Source organism: Barbatula barbatula (genome assembly GCF_947034865.1).
Source record: "Barbatula barbatula genome assembly, chromosome: 20".
Taxonomy (NCBI): domain Eukaryota; kingdom Metazoa; phylum Chordata; class Actinopteri; order Cypriniformes; family Nemacheilidae; genus Barbatula; species Barbatula barbatula.
Genome location: NC_136783.1, coordinates 19,585,156 through 19,602,846, shown reverse-complemented (window position 1 = coordinate 19,602,846; position 17,691 = coordinate 19,585,156). Strand labels below are relative to the sequence as shown.

The 17,691-nt window shown below is 39.3% G+C and overlaps 2 protein-coding genes across 3 annotated transcripts; both read right to left on the bottom strand.

The window, feature by feature from the left end:
* Positions 1-3,174: 3,174 nt before the first annotated feature.
* Positions 3,175-10,527, bottom strand: elk4 (ETS transcription factor ELK4). 2 transcript variants are annotated; one of them, XR_013788069.1, is made up of 7 exons: positions 9,949-10,513; positions 7,344-7,629; positions 5,297-5,992; positions 5,010-5,192; positions 3,913-4,029; positions 3,650-3,831; positions 3,175-3,346 (listed from the first exon to the last, which is right to left on the bottom strand). XR_013788069.1 is itself a non-coding variant. In XM_079482640.1 (6 exons), exons 2-6 carry the CDS (start codon positions 7,548-7,550, stop codon positions 3,730-3,732), a joined length of 1,305 nt encoding a protein of 434 aa, XP_079338766.1. In that variant the 5' UTR covers positions 7,551-7,629; positions 9,949-10,527; the 3' UTR covers positions 3,178-3,729. The 2 variants fall into 2 exon arrangements, 1 of the variants encoding a protein (XP_079338766.1); XM_079482640.1 differs by having other exon boundaries at positions 3,178-3,831; positions 9,949-10,527.
* A 1,670-nt stretch (positions 10,528-12,197) lies between these two features.
* Positions 12,198-17,426, bottom strand: LOC306909531 (Krueppel-like factor 15). The gene is made up of 3 exons (XM_079483342.1): positions 17,240-17,426; positions 15,239-16,255; positions 12,198-15,106 (listed from the first exon to the last, which is right to left on the bottom strand). The coding sequence occupies exons 2-3, from the start codon at positions 16,189-16,191 to the stop codon at positions 14,938-14,940; spliced, it is 1,122 nt and encodes a 373-aa protein (XP_079339468.1). The 5' UTR covers positions 16,192-16,255; positions 17,240-17,426; the 3' UTR covers positions 12,198-14,937.
* Positions 17,427-17,691: the final 265 nt, after the last annotated feature.

Here is a 17,691-nt window from a genome sequence, read left to right as displayed (position 1 = left end):
AACAAAGACAAATTGAAGTACTTTAAATTCACATCAAGTACAACCGATGTTCTTTACGGCTACAATCAGAAAGGCATCAAAGCGAGAACAAAACATAAGACATCATTGCTTACAGGCTAAACACATACAACAAATCCATTTCTATCCATTACAAGAGCGATTAAAATTTCCAGAGAAACAAAACAAATCTAATGACTATATAACAAATGTTAAAAAGAGAGATTTATCAAATGTGATTATGCTGTGCTGCTTTCCCCCGAACACAAAGCAACTGTGCGGGTGAGGGAGTTTAACTAAAACAATGGAAGTAACTCTCATTGCACGCTGCACAAAATAATCCATTAGTTACAATGTAAAAGGCGTAAAGCATCTCCGTACGCCCCTGATGAGAAGACATCTGCCTGTGCATTGCTTGCAATACAAGAGCAACCAAATACAGTCCGAAAGCTGCAGGAATGCAAAAACATCTCTTCAAACAGATCAATTCACAATCGACTATCCCATAACATGTTGAAGTATGTACAATAAAAGTGTTACATCACCTTCTTTAAGGGATATTCCTCTCAAAAATGTGAATGCTATCATATATTACTCATCCTCCTGTATCAAATTCTTGGTTGGGTTAAACACAGATATTGAGAAGAATGTTAGGAACTGAGGTTTCTGGGGTAGTCAAGATGGTTGTCAAAGGTTCCCTAGAACTGTTTGTTTCCTAAATTCTTGAAAATATAAAATATATTTTTTTAATAGTAAATGTTGCACCAGAAATGTTAGTCGCTAACATTCTTCTAAATATCTTTCTTTGTGTTCAAGAGAACAAAGATATGTAGACAGGTTTGAAACAACTCGAGGATGAGTAATTCATGACAGTTTTTCCTTTTTGGGTGGACTATCTCTTTAAGGAACATTAAAAGAAAACGTAGTCGTTGCTTACAAAAAAGAATTGTCAATATGAAACACTGCGGAGTTTCATTATATGAAAACAACAGATCAGAGATATTTTTTACAAAATAATGGTGCTGTTGGAAATATATAGTTGCACCCTTGTATCACAAAGGTGACTAACATGGCTATAAAGGTTACAATGCCTGATATAATCCAGAACATCCTGTAATACTAACCTGGTAGTACAAAAAAATGAGGAGTAAACAGTATTTCATACGATCCATTGTCTAATGAATCTTAAATACAATCCTGAACAGATTTGAGCTTTTATTACCCTACATGTTACTTTAACATAGCCCAGGTTGAACTTAAAACTGCATTTACATTTACAGAAGATCAGTCTGATTAATTAAGAGCTTGAAGAAGTTGTATTCCTAAACATTTCTTTAAATAAATTAAATTGTCTTTTTGTTCATAGCTCTACAGGACAAGACGGTAGTCTTTAAGAATAGAGAGACAAGGCACCGTGTAAAATAGTCATTTTAGTAAACATTTCTACTGGATCTTACGTAAATCGATCTCACCATAAAGACCCTTGCACATGACTCGAACGATATGGATTCATTGAACTTTAAAACGCTGTCGATTGATGCTTAAAGATAAAACCATTTTATTTCGACCCTATTTTTCTAATAGTGTCAGCAAGACTGCAAAACCTGTGATCCTGTGCCAGCATATATACGTCGAGTTGTAAGACTGCGTAAAAGCCATATCATGTCATTCAGAGAATAAGAAATTTCATGTGAATTCACGTTATGAGTCATGACAAAGGGACTTTGTGGAGTTGATTGGGCACGTAACGTTTTGTGAAAGGATAAGGATTGTGGGTAATCATTTACCTGAGACCTTGACTTGAGATGCTAAAACAGATTTTATATAAACACTTCCCTTTCTTATCATTGCTTTCGAAAATGGTCCAACAAGAGAGGGACTAAAACGCTTTTGTTTCTAACCCTAAGGTCACATGCACATTAGCTGCAAACAGTGTCAGCGTTTACGCCTCACGTTCCAGTTTTGCATCTAAAGTACATCAGTTTAAAATCATGGCTTGAGTTTGTCGAGCAGAGAGGTAGGGTTTATACTGTGCAACATTTGGCCATTGATTCTCTAAATTAGTTTATATGCGAGAGTGAAGATGTACTGAACGAACTCCGATGCTGCTCTGAGATCAGATGAGGATTGCAAGCAGCGCTTGTATAATTTGGTAGACATTAAGCAATCTCTGCCGGTGTTGTACAAGATTTCCTCGCAGAATCTGATCCTCATTGCATCCCAAAGTGATTTCGCCGGCTGAAAGAATGCGGTTATGCTTACAACATATCATATAAAAAATATATATTTACACGATCAGCAACATCAAGAAAACAGACAACACTAATCGTACATCACATGGCAAAATCTCAAAAATCTCAGATTGATATGATTCTGCAAAGGGACTTAATCTTCCACGACACTGTCTTCCAGACAAGTACAGAAATGATTTAAAGCATCTGGCTTTCACGTCCAACCGATCTCCACCAATCCCATGATCCTAATGGATGGATGTGGCCAAACAGTTATAAACACTGAGCTGGAGCAGTTTTATTCATTCTGCGTTTTGTACGCTCCATTAGCCTAATGGTGAATCAGCAGTCTACTGAAGTGAAGCAAAGCTTCTGTTTTTTCTCAACAAACGGACATCATTTCTAATGGCTTCCAGTCTTTCAGAAAGGGGAAATGGTTTGTGTGAAAAGACGTGCATTGTTAGCATCATTTGAGCGCCGTGTCTGGCAGTGTTTCGCTAATGGTGCGATGAGGTTGGGGCGTGTTTATCACAAAGTCACAGAGTATGCATCAAGGGCGCCGCCAAATTGGCCCTCGAAAATGTATGTCATGGTCAAAGCATCAGAAAAGTTTTAGCCTGAACCGGTGCGCCAAAAATGTCTTTTGCATATTAAACTAAAATGGAATTACGCATTTTAAGATGCACATTTTATCAACTTTGCAAATGGACCAGACTTCTACCTCTAGCTTGTCTGAAATTATGTTCCGTATAAAACATAAAGATATATATTTGATCATCTCATGGCAAATTTGATCATGTTGCTCTTGACGTTTCTGGGTGAAATCCTGCGTTCTTGACAGGACCTCAGTGCAGCTTGTTTATATCTAAGTGCTAGTCATGTGGTTACCGTGAGGAAACACTTTGAACGCATGGGAATAAGTGCAGAATGTTGAAAGGTACAAGATAAGAGAGGTCACATCAACTTTATCAAAATCACAAGGCAAAAAAGGGGTGGCTTGGCTTAGCAAGGCATGTTTGTTTGAGGACCCTCCCAAATAAATGACAAACCTGGGTTAAGGAACCTGCTCTAATATATACAAAACGATTCCTCCTTACCCGCCGCATACTTTCGAACATCTGTACAAAAAAAAAAACATGGAAATTAAATCAAACACCTCTCTGGTCCTTTTACGAAATAAACAAATACATGATGCTCATTTTGTCAGCTTAGTAACAGATGTGTATATCTCCAACCATCTGCTATCAGGACATGGAAATAATTTCAAAGCCAATCCCTGAAGGCCAACACTTGAAAGAAAAATGCAAGAATTGTCCTGCAGAGACGCACATGAGAGAGCGGTATCCACAGGGATTTGTGACATCATCAAGAGTCAAGCGGACACTCCTGACGTTTAAAGGAAGGTCACAAATCTGCGTTACCTGAACGGGGTGAACAAAATGGGGTAAATCTGCATCAAGAATATGAGGCGAAGATGAAGCCTGCGGGTCAATCAGTCTTCTTACGTCTTCTGAGGGTCGGGCAAGATGGGGCCAGGTGTGTCGGTGCCGTTTAAACTATGCGCCGGTACGGTGAACTGACTGGAGCTCAGCACAGAAGGAAACTGCATGAAAAAGGAAAACAATTGCAAGCATCCTTAAAAATATATGATATCACCAAATGGAGAGTAAACAAACTGACTCACCTGGAAAAGGGTATGCGCGCCCTGTCTGCGGGCCGGGCTCAGGGGTGCGACCGGACTGAGTGTACTCCAGAAATGGATATTTGATAGAAGAGGGCTAGGGGTAAGCAGCAGGGGCGTCTGTAACAAACGTGACCTTTATTCAGACCTTCAATTCAAACCCAATTCCTCTCCAACGTGCATTCATTAAGAACGGCTGTCCGTGTGCTCGCCAGCATCCCCAGAAACATTGGGATGAGGCATACCCTCGATATATAAATGTTTAATTAAAAGCATCATAATGAGACTCTATGAAGCGATAAGAATTCATCACAGCTCACGGGTTCTGTATTTCACTGAAAACTATAAATAATAGATTTAAATTAAACTGTATTTCATCTTTCATCTCGCCCAAAGACAGCAGTGGTTGATCCTCTGGGACAGGCTGTATGAGCGCTCATAAATGCAAAGATTGTGGAATGGTAACGAGGTGATCCATCAAAGTAGCATCCGGCTAAACCTAACCATATTATCATTTTCCGACCAATGAGTGTCCTGAACTCCCCAGAATCAGCTCAACTGATCTCTACTGGTTTAACTGGTGCGCTACTGCCCTCTTGTGCGCACAACCAGAAGGAAATCTCCTTTATATGATCATACTCCTGTTTAGGGCAGTCAACATTAATGCATTAACACATGCAATATCTATTTTTTTTCAGATTAACGTTTAAATATTCACAGAAGTCTGTTTCTACATTTCTTTGGAGATGAAATGTGAAATTATTGGAAAGAAAACGTACATTTAAAAACATTAATGTAAAGTGCGATTAATCGTGATTAATTACAAGAAAAAATGCATGATTGACAGCACTACTACGGTTTAAACTGACTTTGGAGAAATTGACCAGATATATAATCACACTAATAATCACTTATAAAAAAAGGGATCAGTTTGTGATTATATTTAAGTCTATGTGATTTTCACTCATTTTATCGACTGGTCACAAAATAAAAATTCTGTTCAACATATCTTCTTTTGTGTTTCTTCAGAAGAAAGAAAGTCATCCAGGTTTGTAATTACATAAGGGTGAATAAATGATGAAAGATGTGGTCAGACTCACCTGCAGAAAGGCTGGAGTGAGAGAGGCTGTAGGGAGAGAGGGGCTTAGATTGAGAGGGCTGATGATGTCAGAGCTGGTCACCACCAGCGTGGGCATCAGCTCCAGGCCTTTGGGTTTCTTAGACTTTCCGCTGTGACTCTGAGGTGGAGAATGGGATGCCTGAAAGATCATGTCCTTGTAAACCTGAGAAATCAAGAGAGGGATACGTTCGTTTTTTTAGCTTTTAACATTTAGATGATCCAGCATATCTAACAAACATGTTTACACATTATTCATCAGAGTTGTACCTGCAGCTGAATCTCTGAAGGCTGGGAGGAGACCGACTCTATTTCGCTGTCGATCACCAGCTCCTGTGAATCAGTCATTGGAGATGATGAGGGCGAATGAGATCGAGAGACAAGCGATGGAGAGATTCCTGAGAGCGGGAAGCCCATCGCGGTGGTCTCTACTGGGGGCGTCTCCATAAACGCACACACTACATGCGAGAAGCCTGTGTGTTTGATCTCCGACTCTGTCCTGGCAGGCATGGGGAACACTTGAAGTTCAGGCCTCTCTGTAGGAGACTGTGTGGTCGTCCTGTTCTGATGAATGTTCCCGTATTTAATGACTGTGGGTGGTTGGGGCGAGTCCTGTCTCAGCTTTTTCTCCACTAGCTTTTCTCCTGGGTTTTCGATCTTGATGGATTTGAAGAGTTGTGTTCCTGACTGCAGCGAGTTCAGCGTAAAGGATGTGTACAAGCCGGAGTGGATGTAGTCATTCCGACTGGGCGCTTTGGATTGACCCGGTGTTCCGCCGCCTCGTTCGGGTGCTGCTTTGCTGTCTTTATCCCCTGGGATGGGTGTAGGTCTGTCACTAAGGGACAGAGCCCCACCAGAGCCCCCATCTGCACCGTCTGTCCTGGTTATAACATCTCCATTCAGAATGTCAGGGTAGGACACGAAGCGATACACAAACTTCTGCCCGTTGACTTTTTTGATGATATTCTGCAGGAGGGATTGGAGAAGATAAACACCATGTTCATCAGTTTATTTGAGCATTGCGCTGGTGCTGCAGAGGTCATGAATATAGTTTAAATACACCACCATTCATTCAGTACAACTAAGAAAATCACATAAGCAAGTAAATGAAAAAGTCAACAAAGAACCTTGTATTTTTACCAGCCATTCAATGATGCTCTCAAACCCTCCGTCACCTCAAATAAACATGATAACCTGCAATTAAGTAAATTAACCCGCCTAAAGAGAGCATTTACATTGAAAGCAGGAGTAATGTGGAATAACAACACCCTTGCCCGGGGTGCAAAGGCAATTTTCAAAACACAAAAAGCTTGCCAAAGCCTCAAACGGGCAATATTATATGCTACAGAATAATAACCAAAAAAAGAGAGATTGTTTAAGCCAATTTGGCACTAAATAAAGGAAGGCATTAAAAATAACAAATTGCACTATTCTAGCCACCTAAAAATACCGTAAGGAAATATCTTTCACCGTGATCAACCCTATTTTCACGACCAAAGAAAATGCACATTACATTGCAGTATATTAAGTCACGTGTCTTTACAGGCTCTTCATGGGATGTGTGTGAACACATACTGCCAGTGATTTTCTGGAATCTGTTCGATTTTGTTCACTCACACACAATCCCGGTACAAATATTTTGACACAATTTCTGTGCATTTTCCAGGATTTCTGTGTAAAGAGCTTAGGAGAGCGAGTATGTGGGTGAAGAGAGGCGAGAGGGCACAAAGCTCACCATTTTCATAAACAATGACTTCAATATATAAAAAACAATGTCATTATTTTTCCCACTCAATGGCTTCTTATACAAAAAACAGAAAGTAACCAGGGCATGTCAAGAACATACATATTCATATGAATATCAAGTTTTCCACATTTCTAAGCCATATATGAGGAACAGAATCAAATCTGATGCAGGAGTTCCCAAACCTTTTCATGTACGACCCATCTAGATATAATCTATAAAGAGTCAAGATCTACCAAAATATTTCGTAATGGAAAAACTGAAATTGCATTTCTCTTGTCTGAATAAGTTTTCAGCAATACCACAAATCACTTATACTTGATATAAGATTGCCAAGTCAAGTCAACTTTATTTATATAGCGCTTTTTAACATTTTCATTGTTACAAAGCAGCTGTACGAGAAAACATATTGACTATAAGCAAAACATATAAGGTTATGTAAGTCAAAACACAGGTCAAATATCAGACAGACTATAAATTCCTATATGCAGTGTTAATTAAATTAAACTATAAAATTGTATTGCGAATCATTCACTGTCAAGGTAAAAAACAACATTACATGACATCACGCACCTTGTCATAGTAGTAACGCAGAGCCCGGCTGAGCTTGTCGTAGTTCATACTGGGTTTGTTCTTGCGGGCACCCCATAATCTGGCCACCTCCTCTGCCTGCAGGAGTTTAAACTCTCCATCTTCATTGGTCCAGCAGATCAGCTTTTCATTACTGGGGTCTAACAGAAGCTGAAGCAGGAACTGCCACAGGGTCACTGAGCTGTCCATGATCTCCGCTGGTGAGAAACGTTACCCTATGGGACCCTGGAAGATGCACGTCATGTTCGGGCAAATATCCTGACGACAGCTGAAACATAAAAGGATACATTCAGATACCGAGATGACTGCACTCGAGACCAAATGACAATAAAAGCATTTTTTTTTTATTATTTTTGTGAAATGATAATTGCTTTATTCAAAGAGACTGACTTCAACGAAATGAAGGCTTAGCAGTTTAAATGAACATTTGAAAACAACACGACATAAATATAAACAAAATATTAAACACCAAATGCTACTGGCTTCAGAGTAATCCGAGCATTGGGGTGAATGCAAACTGAATGTGTATATAAGCAGCTTAAATTAAAACTAAATCTGCCTTGTCTCATCCGGCATCCAGCTGGGAGACGGAGAGAAAACCCACATACAATCTGACGGAACAGAACACACAGAAATAGAAACATAGATGCGAGACGTCACGTTTATTACAGTCGGAGAACTGGTCTGTGAATTTTGAACTATGCATAAGGAGCTAAAATCAAAATAAACTTAAAATGTGTGATCCCGATGCACATTATTACATAAATGACATTTACTATACATGTGCATTTTCCTTTAAATCTACACATAATGCAATACACATTCAGCTGAATATTACAGAAGTGAATTTTGTTATTTCCTAAAAATTTATTTATTTAAATACCTTTAAACAACATCCAGCTAATTGCTTTCAGCCTTTTCCCCACTTGAGGTGAGATTTTGCATGTTGTATTACCTCAAATTTGACATTGTTGTGACTGGATCTAAAGCTCACTTACGTTTACCTGAATCACACAATTAAAGACCAGCAAGCAGGTTTTCATCTTAATGGCTTTTGGCTTGAATCTTGGGATTTATGGATAAAAGAACCCTACTTAAATATGAATATTACCCCTGATAATACTTGACCTAATTTACTTGACTTTTAAAGGCATAGTCCACCCAAAAATGAAAGTTTTGTCATGAATTACTAAATTCAATTTGATTTATATAGCGCGTTTCACAATGTGCATTGTTCCAAAGCAGCTTTACAGGGCAAAATAAGATAAAAACAAAAAACACAAAAGAGGTAAAACATGCGTGGTGTTAATATAACAAGTTAAATTATTCTAGTACATTATATCTAATGTCAGCAGTCTCCCGGTGGTTTATTTAGCATATTTGCATTAATCGAATGCTTGGCTGAAAAGATGTGTCTTTAATCTAGATTCAAATTGGGCGAGTGTGTCTGATCCTCGAATAGTGTCTGGAAGGCTATTCCAGTGTTACGTATGAGAAAGCTCGACCCCCTTTGGGGGCTTTAGTTATTCTGGGTGTTATCAAAAGTCCTGAGTTTGGAGATCTTAGAGAGCGTGATGGGTTGTAGTGTGATGGAAGCTCTGTTAGGTAGGTAGTGGCTAAACCCTTTAAGGCTTTATAAGTGATTAAAAGAACTTCAAAGTCAATACGACACTTAATGGGTAGCCAGTGAAGGGTCACTCACTCTCTAGTTGTTCCAAATCTTTATAAATGTCTTTGTTCGGTTGAACAGAGAAAGATGTTTGGACGAATGCTCTGAACCAAACAGATCTGGGACGCCATTGACTACCATAGTAGAACAAATTACAATGGTAGTTAAAAGTGCCCAAGAACTGTTTGCTTTCCTACATTCTTCAAAATATCTTCTTTGTTGTTGAACAGAACCAAAAATGATGAAGTGCCTCCAAATCTGTGTTCAGTATTAGACGACAAAGAAATGTATACAGATCAAGAACAACTCAAAGGTGAGAAAATTATATTATTATATATTAAATCATTTTTGGGTGCACTATCCCTTTAATGGCATCATATCCCACATGCTGGATTTTTACAACGTTACATCATAGGGACTTTTATCATTTAACAACTTTTATCATTCGCATTGTTAAACTAAAAGAACATATCCGACATGTTTTTTGGATGTAAAAGTGATGTAAATACATACAAATGTTCATTTAGTGTAACGCAACGTTATCAGCATGCATTACAACACATCATATAAAAACGAATCCATTAAACGAGACAAAATCCTATAGTGTATGCATGTGTCAAACGTATAGAAATGCATGCTGTTTTCGTTGCATTATAATCCATAATACGAACAGTGTAACGTAAACATGCAGCCCTTTCGTTTGGTTGTGTTATAAGAGCCTAACGCAAGCATGCCGCACGTTGAATAGCGGCTCAAAGTACAATATTCACCATTTGCTGCCTCCTGAGATACTTTTAAATAAGATATTAAACGGGACATTTAGCAAATGTGTGTTTGAATTCCCTCAAAACAACACTGCAACCTGTTTGAACTTGAGTTTAGCTCATTAGCATTAAACCGATGTCTTATCAAACTCACCTGAACGCGTTATATTCTCCAGAGTCCCCCTCGAGCACGTTCACGCTTAATAAAACAAAAAGCAATAAAACAAAACGAGCTCGGTCTGTTTCCTGTATGTTTACATCGTGCACATATAGGTGGTGGTCAGCTAGCCTAGCGTACTAGCCTGCTAGCAACGGACGCCTAAGCGAAGTTGCGCTGACAGAAAACACAAAACCCGCCTTTTGAAGCGCTTTTCTGTCGTATTTACAAGAAAACGACGAAAGGGGAAGAAAAGGAGAAAACAAGAAGAGCTTAATTATAACATAACATAAGTCAACGTTGCTCAAGTCAAAACTGAACTGCAGCCACAACAGCAAACACAGGAAGCGACGAGAATCAAAGACCACCAGATGAAAACACGCGATCACACTCGCAAGTAAACACTGCGGGGATATAAATGAATAAAGGATAAAAAGTCGCTTTAGAGTTTTGATTTAGGCGTTTAAAATCTTCCTGGTGAAAGTTGCGAAACACGAACAATGCAGCGCAGCCGGTTATTGTGTTGTAACGTCACTTTTTTAGATCACATTATCATGCACACAGGAAACACAACGCACACAAAACACTATATAGATCAATATATATTATATTTACATAATGCATGCATGCACGTGTGTGTATATATATAGGTGGTTTGGATCCATATGGAGTTCAAAGGTGGAGTTTCTAGGTTGGCCTTTTGAGGATCTTATAATATACATGCTTTAGTCAAATACATTCAGAGGTTTGATATTCATAATAACCAGAAACTAACCAAAATAAGGATTCATATCAAAAGGTGCTTTGTGTACACCTCAGATAAAATGTGCATGACAGAAATACAGTTAAGTTCTTTAGGATATAATTTCGGTGTTTGAGTTTTTGCAATATCCGGCTTTACATTGTAATTATTGTATAACTTTACGTTTGTAAGAATACATGTATAATTATTGTATTCTTTGGACATTCGTGCCAATGCATTACTCTATACAGACTTGTAAGTGCATTATTGTACATAATCGTTTTGCTTATTCTTCGTGCCAATGCATTACTCTATACAGACTTGGAAGTGCATTATTGTACATAATATTTTGCTTATTCTTCGTGCCAATGCATTACTCTATACAGACTTGTAAGTGCATTATTGTACATAATCGTTTTGCTTATTCTTCGTGCCAATGCATTAGTCTATACAGACTTGGAAGTGCATTATTGTACATAATATTTTGCTTATTCTTCGTGCCAATGCATTACTCTATACAGACTTGGAAGTGCATTATTGTACATAATATTTTGCTTATTCTTCGTGCCAATGCATTACTCTATACAGACTTGGAAGTGCATTATTGTACATAATATTTTGCTTATTTTTTCGTGCCAATGCATTACTCTATACAGACTTGGAAGTGCATTATTGTACATAATATTTAGCTTATTTTTCGCGCCAATGCATTACTCTATACAGACTTGGAAGTGCATTATAGTACATAATATTTAGCTTATTTTTCGTGCCAATGCATTACTCTATACAGACTTGGAAGTGCATTATTGTACATAATATTTTGCTTATTTTTTTTGTGCCAATGCATTACTCTATACAGACTTGGAAGAGCATTATTGTACATAATATTTTGCTTATTTTTCGTGCCAATGCATTACTCTATACAGACTTGGAAGTGCATTATTGTACATAATATTTTGCTTATTTTTTCGTGCCAATGCATTACTCTATATCAGACTTGTAAGTGTATTGGTGTACATAATATTTTGCTTATTTTTTCGTGCCAATGCATTACTCTATACAGACTTTGAAGTGCATTATTGTACATAATATTTAGCTTATTTTTCGTGCCAATGCATTACTCTATACAGACTTGGAAGTGCATTATTGTACATAATATTTTGCTTATTTTTTCGTGCCAATGCATTACTCTATATCAGACTTGTAAGTGTATTGGTGTACATAATATTTTGCTTATTTTTTCGTGCCAATGCATTACTCTATACAGACTTGTAAGTGCATTATTGTACATAATATTTTGCTTATTTTTTCGTGCCAATGCATTACTCTATATCAGACTTGTAAGTGTATTGGTGTACATAATATTTAGCTTATTTTTACAAACTGAGAACGAGTTAACATCATTGTCAGTGTGCAACTGTCGATAGAGCTTAATTTGTATTTAACCTTGAACAGATTAGATTTCTCCAAACCTTAGTTCACATATCACAGCTTTACCAAAAGGTTGTTTTTGTTTTTACTTTATTTTCTTACATAGGAAAATAGCATTCTTCAGTTATTCAAAAATATAACCTAAATTTCACCAGCTACATGGTATGAGAGCAACTATAGTCGGATGAGCTGTTAAATGGAAACCATTAATGTATTAACATGATAAAGGAAATAATTTAATGTTTTTATTGGGATGAGGGTGGAAGCAGAGATTCAAGGATGAGCCCTTGGAAATGAACAAATGTCATAATTCCCAAAACAGAAATGTCTCTTGGAAGAAGAAAAGAGCATTTTTTAAAACAGGGCTACATGATAGTACTAGCTTAAATACTGTGGATCAGAACCGTGTTATATTAGAGATGATGAACCTACTTGATCGTTCGGATATCTTAATAACAACAGCTACAAACGTTTGAGTCGAGTTCTAATATGTGAAGAAACCCAACACTTGTCGAGCTAGAAAGTGAACAGATTTAAAATGCATCAAGTAGTTTAGACGGACGTTAAAAAGGCAGAGAAGTTAAGAGTTAGAGAGGATAAAATGAGCTCCGTGTGTAAGATGAAAATGAACTTTTTCATAAACTCCAGTCCAATTGATGACAAGTAGAAGCCTTCGATGACGTATTGGTTATATGACGTTCAGATAGCTTCACTGCGACGGGAAGCAACCAGCTGCCGGTTTTTGTGAACAGTACATCTGAAGAGTTTGGTTCCAAGATGAAGTAACTCAAGTTAAAATCTTTTCAAAAATCATGTTTTTATTATGTCATCATGTTATCGTTGCGTTTTATTGTGCAAGTTAGCTGTATTTTTGGGGGCCTAAATCAAAACAAACCAACTTTAGTTTGATTGATATTAATTGGAATGCACCATAAAAAACATGACTTGAATTTTCTTTTTAACCGTAGATATCTCATTTAAGAACCAAAGTCTTCATCTGTTCTCAGCGATTTAGCTTATCGGCCGTGACGGCACTAAGTAGAAAAATGCATTGAACTAATGCAAAGCACATAACAACGACAAAGGAAACAATTCTCTTTTGTGATTACAGATCGAAGAGAACGTTGTTTCTAGCTTATATATGTTTTACAGTACATACATTTGTTCTTACATTTAGTGATGGTATCCAGAGACCCATAAATGGGCGAGGCTCTGGTTTGGCATACACTCTCTCAACAGACTGAGAGAGATGAGGCACGAGAAAACAGGACAAGCAACTTGATGCACATATTGTCTTTCAGCTGGTGCAGGGATGTGATTGGGCCAGAGACATTCCTGAGATTTCAAAGCACTGGGACTAAAACAACACGAGCAAGTAAAAAACTTAAATATGGTGTGACGTCACACAACAAATTGGACCTAATCTAAGGCACAGGTCACCCAAACCAAAATTCTGTCATCATTTGTTGACCCTCATTTAAATATATGACTCTGTGTCCTTAGAATGGAAGTCAATGAGGGCCAGTGTTGTTTGGTGACCATCGTTTCTTAAAATCCTTCTGTTGTGTTCTGCAGAAGAAAGAAAGTCATACAGGTATGAAAAGGTGAGTAAATGATGACAGACTGGGCGAACTATCCCTTAAACAACATATTTGAAAGAACTATACTCAACCAGGGTATTTCAATAGTGCTATAAAGTCTGGGTCATATTTTTTTATATTATATTTATATTTTTTCATTTGGGGTAAAATTTGAATAAAAGAAAATTAAGCCTTTTTAGCATTTCGCAATTATTTTCATAACAATTAAACACAGGTAACATTCATTCTTATTACCATTACAGTAAAACTGCATCCACGCTGTAATTGAGATTGTTTATCGTGTTGGCTTGGATTTCGGATGATTTACGTGCACTGACTACCAACTTATTGCCTTTGCGATGAAGTTTTAGCAGAGTCATACATTTTGAGGTGTTGTACAGATGACAGTCGGCGCTGATACAGCTACGACATCTGTCTTACGATGTGCGAAACCGTTAAGTGGGGACCCGGTTTAAAACAAAAAAGTATTGAATACAACAAATACCATTACACTTCACGTGACATTTGTTCATTTGTTAGACTATTTTCAAATCAATGGGCTAAGTTGTCAAAAAAGGCTTAATTTTTGTTTAATTGCTCAATGTAAAATCCCTATTTTTGTTTAGATTTTAAAGTGAAATATGACACAGACATTTCTAGACAGTTTGCATTATTTTCACTTTGTAATGACAGCGGCCATGTTCGATAATGCATATGATCATAGCCTAAACCATAATGCATATCGTCTTGATTTGATCTAAAAGGAAAGTTCTGCAGGATTCTGGCTTTAGTTAACCCTCCATAGCCAACCGAAATACTGAACTCCTCGTGGATTTCCACACCCTAACGCAATATTCACAAAATGTACAAGACGGATTTGTTATCGCCCTTTAAATCTCACTTTCTGTGACCTGTTTAAAGACCAGCAAAAAACAAATCCCATAATAAACTGAAGCTTCGCAACAATAAGTGCGTGATGGAATCGAGTGCGAGCTTCGCTTCAACCCACCGAAAGACAGAAATCTGCTTTAAGCTTAACAATCACATCCCCGAATTTCAAGTTAGCCGACTGTAGCACCAAGAAAAACAACAACGTCTGGATTAACGGTAAAAAGGTCGTGGAGAAACGGACAAAATGAAGGCGGGGGTTATAGCTTGCGAGCCAGTTTAGATATCATTGCTTTTCCTCTGGGACTGAGAGGCAGACTCCGGCTTCGTTTGGGGATCCGGGAGTCAGACATTGGCCCTGACCAGTCTGCCGGCACGCGGACCCCGGTGCACCTTGGTGTGTTTGGACAGGTGGTCGCTCCTGGCGAACTTTTTGTCACACATCGTGCACTCGTAAGGCTTGACTCCCGAGTGAGACCGCCGGTGGCGTGACAGCTCGTCGGATCGAGAGAACCTTTGAAGCACAGAAAACAGCAACTCGTGAGAAAAAACACAAATGTATTTATTCAATTATTATTACAGAGTTTGATGCTGTAATTTATGTTTCCCACACCGTTAATCCAAAAAATGTATAGAACTGTCTAACCTCCAACCGCAGTCAGGCCAGCTGCACAGATACGGCTTCTCGCCCGTATGTCTGCGGAAATGAGCTTTCAGGTGGCTGCTCTTTGTGTACATCTTCTCGCACCCCGGGTGAGAGCACTTGTGTACCCGCAGGGTTTCGGTCAAGGGCCTGGATGGACGTGGCGTGATGGCTTTGACCAAACCCGTGCCGGTGATTCCGACCGCCCTGACTGTGAAAGGCAGGGGGGCGATCTTCACATACTTTTGGTCTTGGTTGACGGCTTCGCCAACAATAGGGAGTAAAGTTGCCGAGGGCACCTGTGGTGAAAAAAGGGTAATGTTCTGTGCCCCTTGGACACCAAGCACCAGGTGGGCCACTCGGAGCCCGTTGGCCACACCCGTTTGAGCGTCTGGTTGTGGGAGGGTGTGGCTTAGCTGGAGCGGTTGTATCTGTAGCACCAATGGAGCACCGACAAGCATTGGAGCGGTGCTAGTTTCCGCAGCACCGAGACTCTGAACTGCAGGGGTCGTCGTGGTTGCAGTGGGTTTCGACCCCGCATCACCAGGGGAAGACGGTTGCACCGGAGGGTCGTTGTCGTCCTCCTTCGCCTTCTCCTCTGGACTCAGAGGAGCATAGTTGACCAGCTCCATCTTCTCCATCAGGAATTCCTCAATGTCCTCCAGGGTTGGAGAGAAGGTGCTGGGTAGCTGAGATATGAAATCTGGCAGCTTGGGCGGTTGAGCCAATAAGTCCACATTGGAGTCGAAATAGATCTGCAGCGGCCCGTCGTCGTCATCTTCCTCGCCCGGGCTGCAGCTGAGCCGAGCGCCGGCATCTTCGGTTTCGGGGCTGGAGCACGAGATGGAGCTTCCCCCTTCGCTGCTGCCCACCTCTAAGAAGTGTAAGGTGGCCGAGGCGTGGTCCGCAAACGATTCATTAGCAGTGGCCACCGCTCTTTCGCTTATGGAGACCATTTGATGGTGTCAAGATCAGAGGAAGGATGAAGGTATCGCCAGTGAGCACCACAGTTTGTAAACGCTGCCGAAAGAACAAAAGTAATAATGAGAAAGATCAAATACTCGATTTTCACACAACGATTCAATCAAAATATTAATAATAGATTTGATTTATAAATAATCATTGCAATTCATTATTTATTAGTAATTATTTTGCAATGCAAAACGTATCTTCTCAAAGTCCTAAAATATGTCGAATGTTTTTTGGCGTAATATATTATAATATAAATATAATGTCTCTCTTGGGGGGGCGGGGGATTTTTGGGGTCCTGAAATATGACTGACATGTTCTTGACATGCTATGGAAGATTCATCCCAAAATCGTACCTACACAAAATATCACGTCAAATAAAGATGGTGATGCTTTAAATACTAAAACAACATAATACGAAATACACAAAAATACATCCACTATGAATATCGCACTGTGACCAGTTGGTTTGACACAAATTTCAAGCTAGCTCTGAGAAAATGTTATTTGCAGGTGACAAATAACTTATATAGATAATGATTTGTCATCTAATCCACCAAAAAGTATTTGTGGATGTATCCCAAGAGTCCAAATACTTTCCGGACAGATATGTACATGCACAACATGACCATGCGTTCAGAGATGAAACACTGTGGGGCAGAAAGGGGAGGGGCTGTTTAAAAACATCATCACAACACAAAACAGTTACATCACATCATAACGCACACTTTTCACCTTATAAAAAAACGAAGACCCTGACAGAAATGTATTACAAATTACGCATAATGAACGACGCCAGACACACACGACCCTCAAAACATGTGTTGGAGAAAAGTGCGTCAGCAAGTCAGGCCTGCACACACGCTCACAGCACGCAGCCGAGAAAAACTGCGTCTTATCTCCCGCTGCACGACCGCAACATCCACCCAAAACACGTGTCAAGTTCAGCAGACTGGCGTCGTTTAGATCGACTCGAAGATCGACATCGATCTAGTTGATCGATCCGTTTTAAGATTAGCATGCGTGTCTCGTTACCTCGAGTAAATACGAATCGTGTCGTCCGGATCGTGGATGTGCGACATGGGATGAGTCCAGTTGTCCCTTTTGATATTATTGTTGGGAAGAACATCGTCCTTGCCACGGATCCATGTTGGCATTTTTCACGGAGGCCTGTCACATGACACGCATCGCGATGCACTGGAAGGCACGGATCCTGTTCCTCGTCTCCGATTGGCTTCCCGGACGGGGGCTCGCACCGAAACGAAGCGCGTGATTGGTCGGAGTAAAAACGCTTATAAATTATGCACAAAGATCGGAAAAACATCCACGAAAGCGAGGCTGTAGAAAAAATCACACTGCGTTCTGCAATGCCACCGAGACACGTTTAAACAAAACACCGTGAAACAAATATAAAACATCGGGTTTAAAGACGTGTGTTTTACTCGCGAGTTTATTTAAAGATGGAATATGAATGATGAAATGGCCAC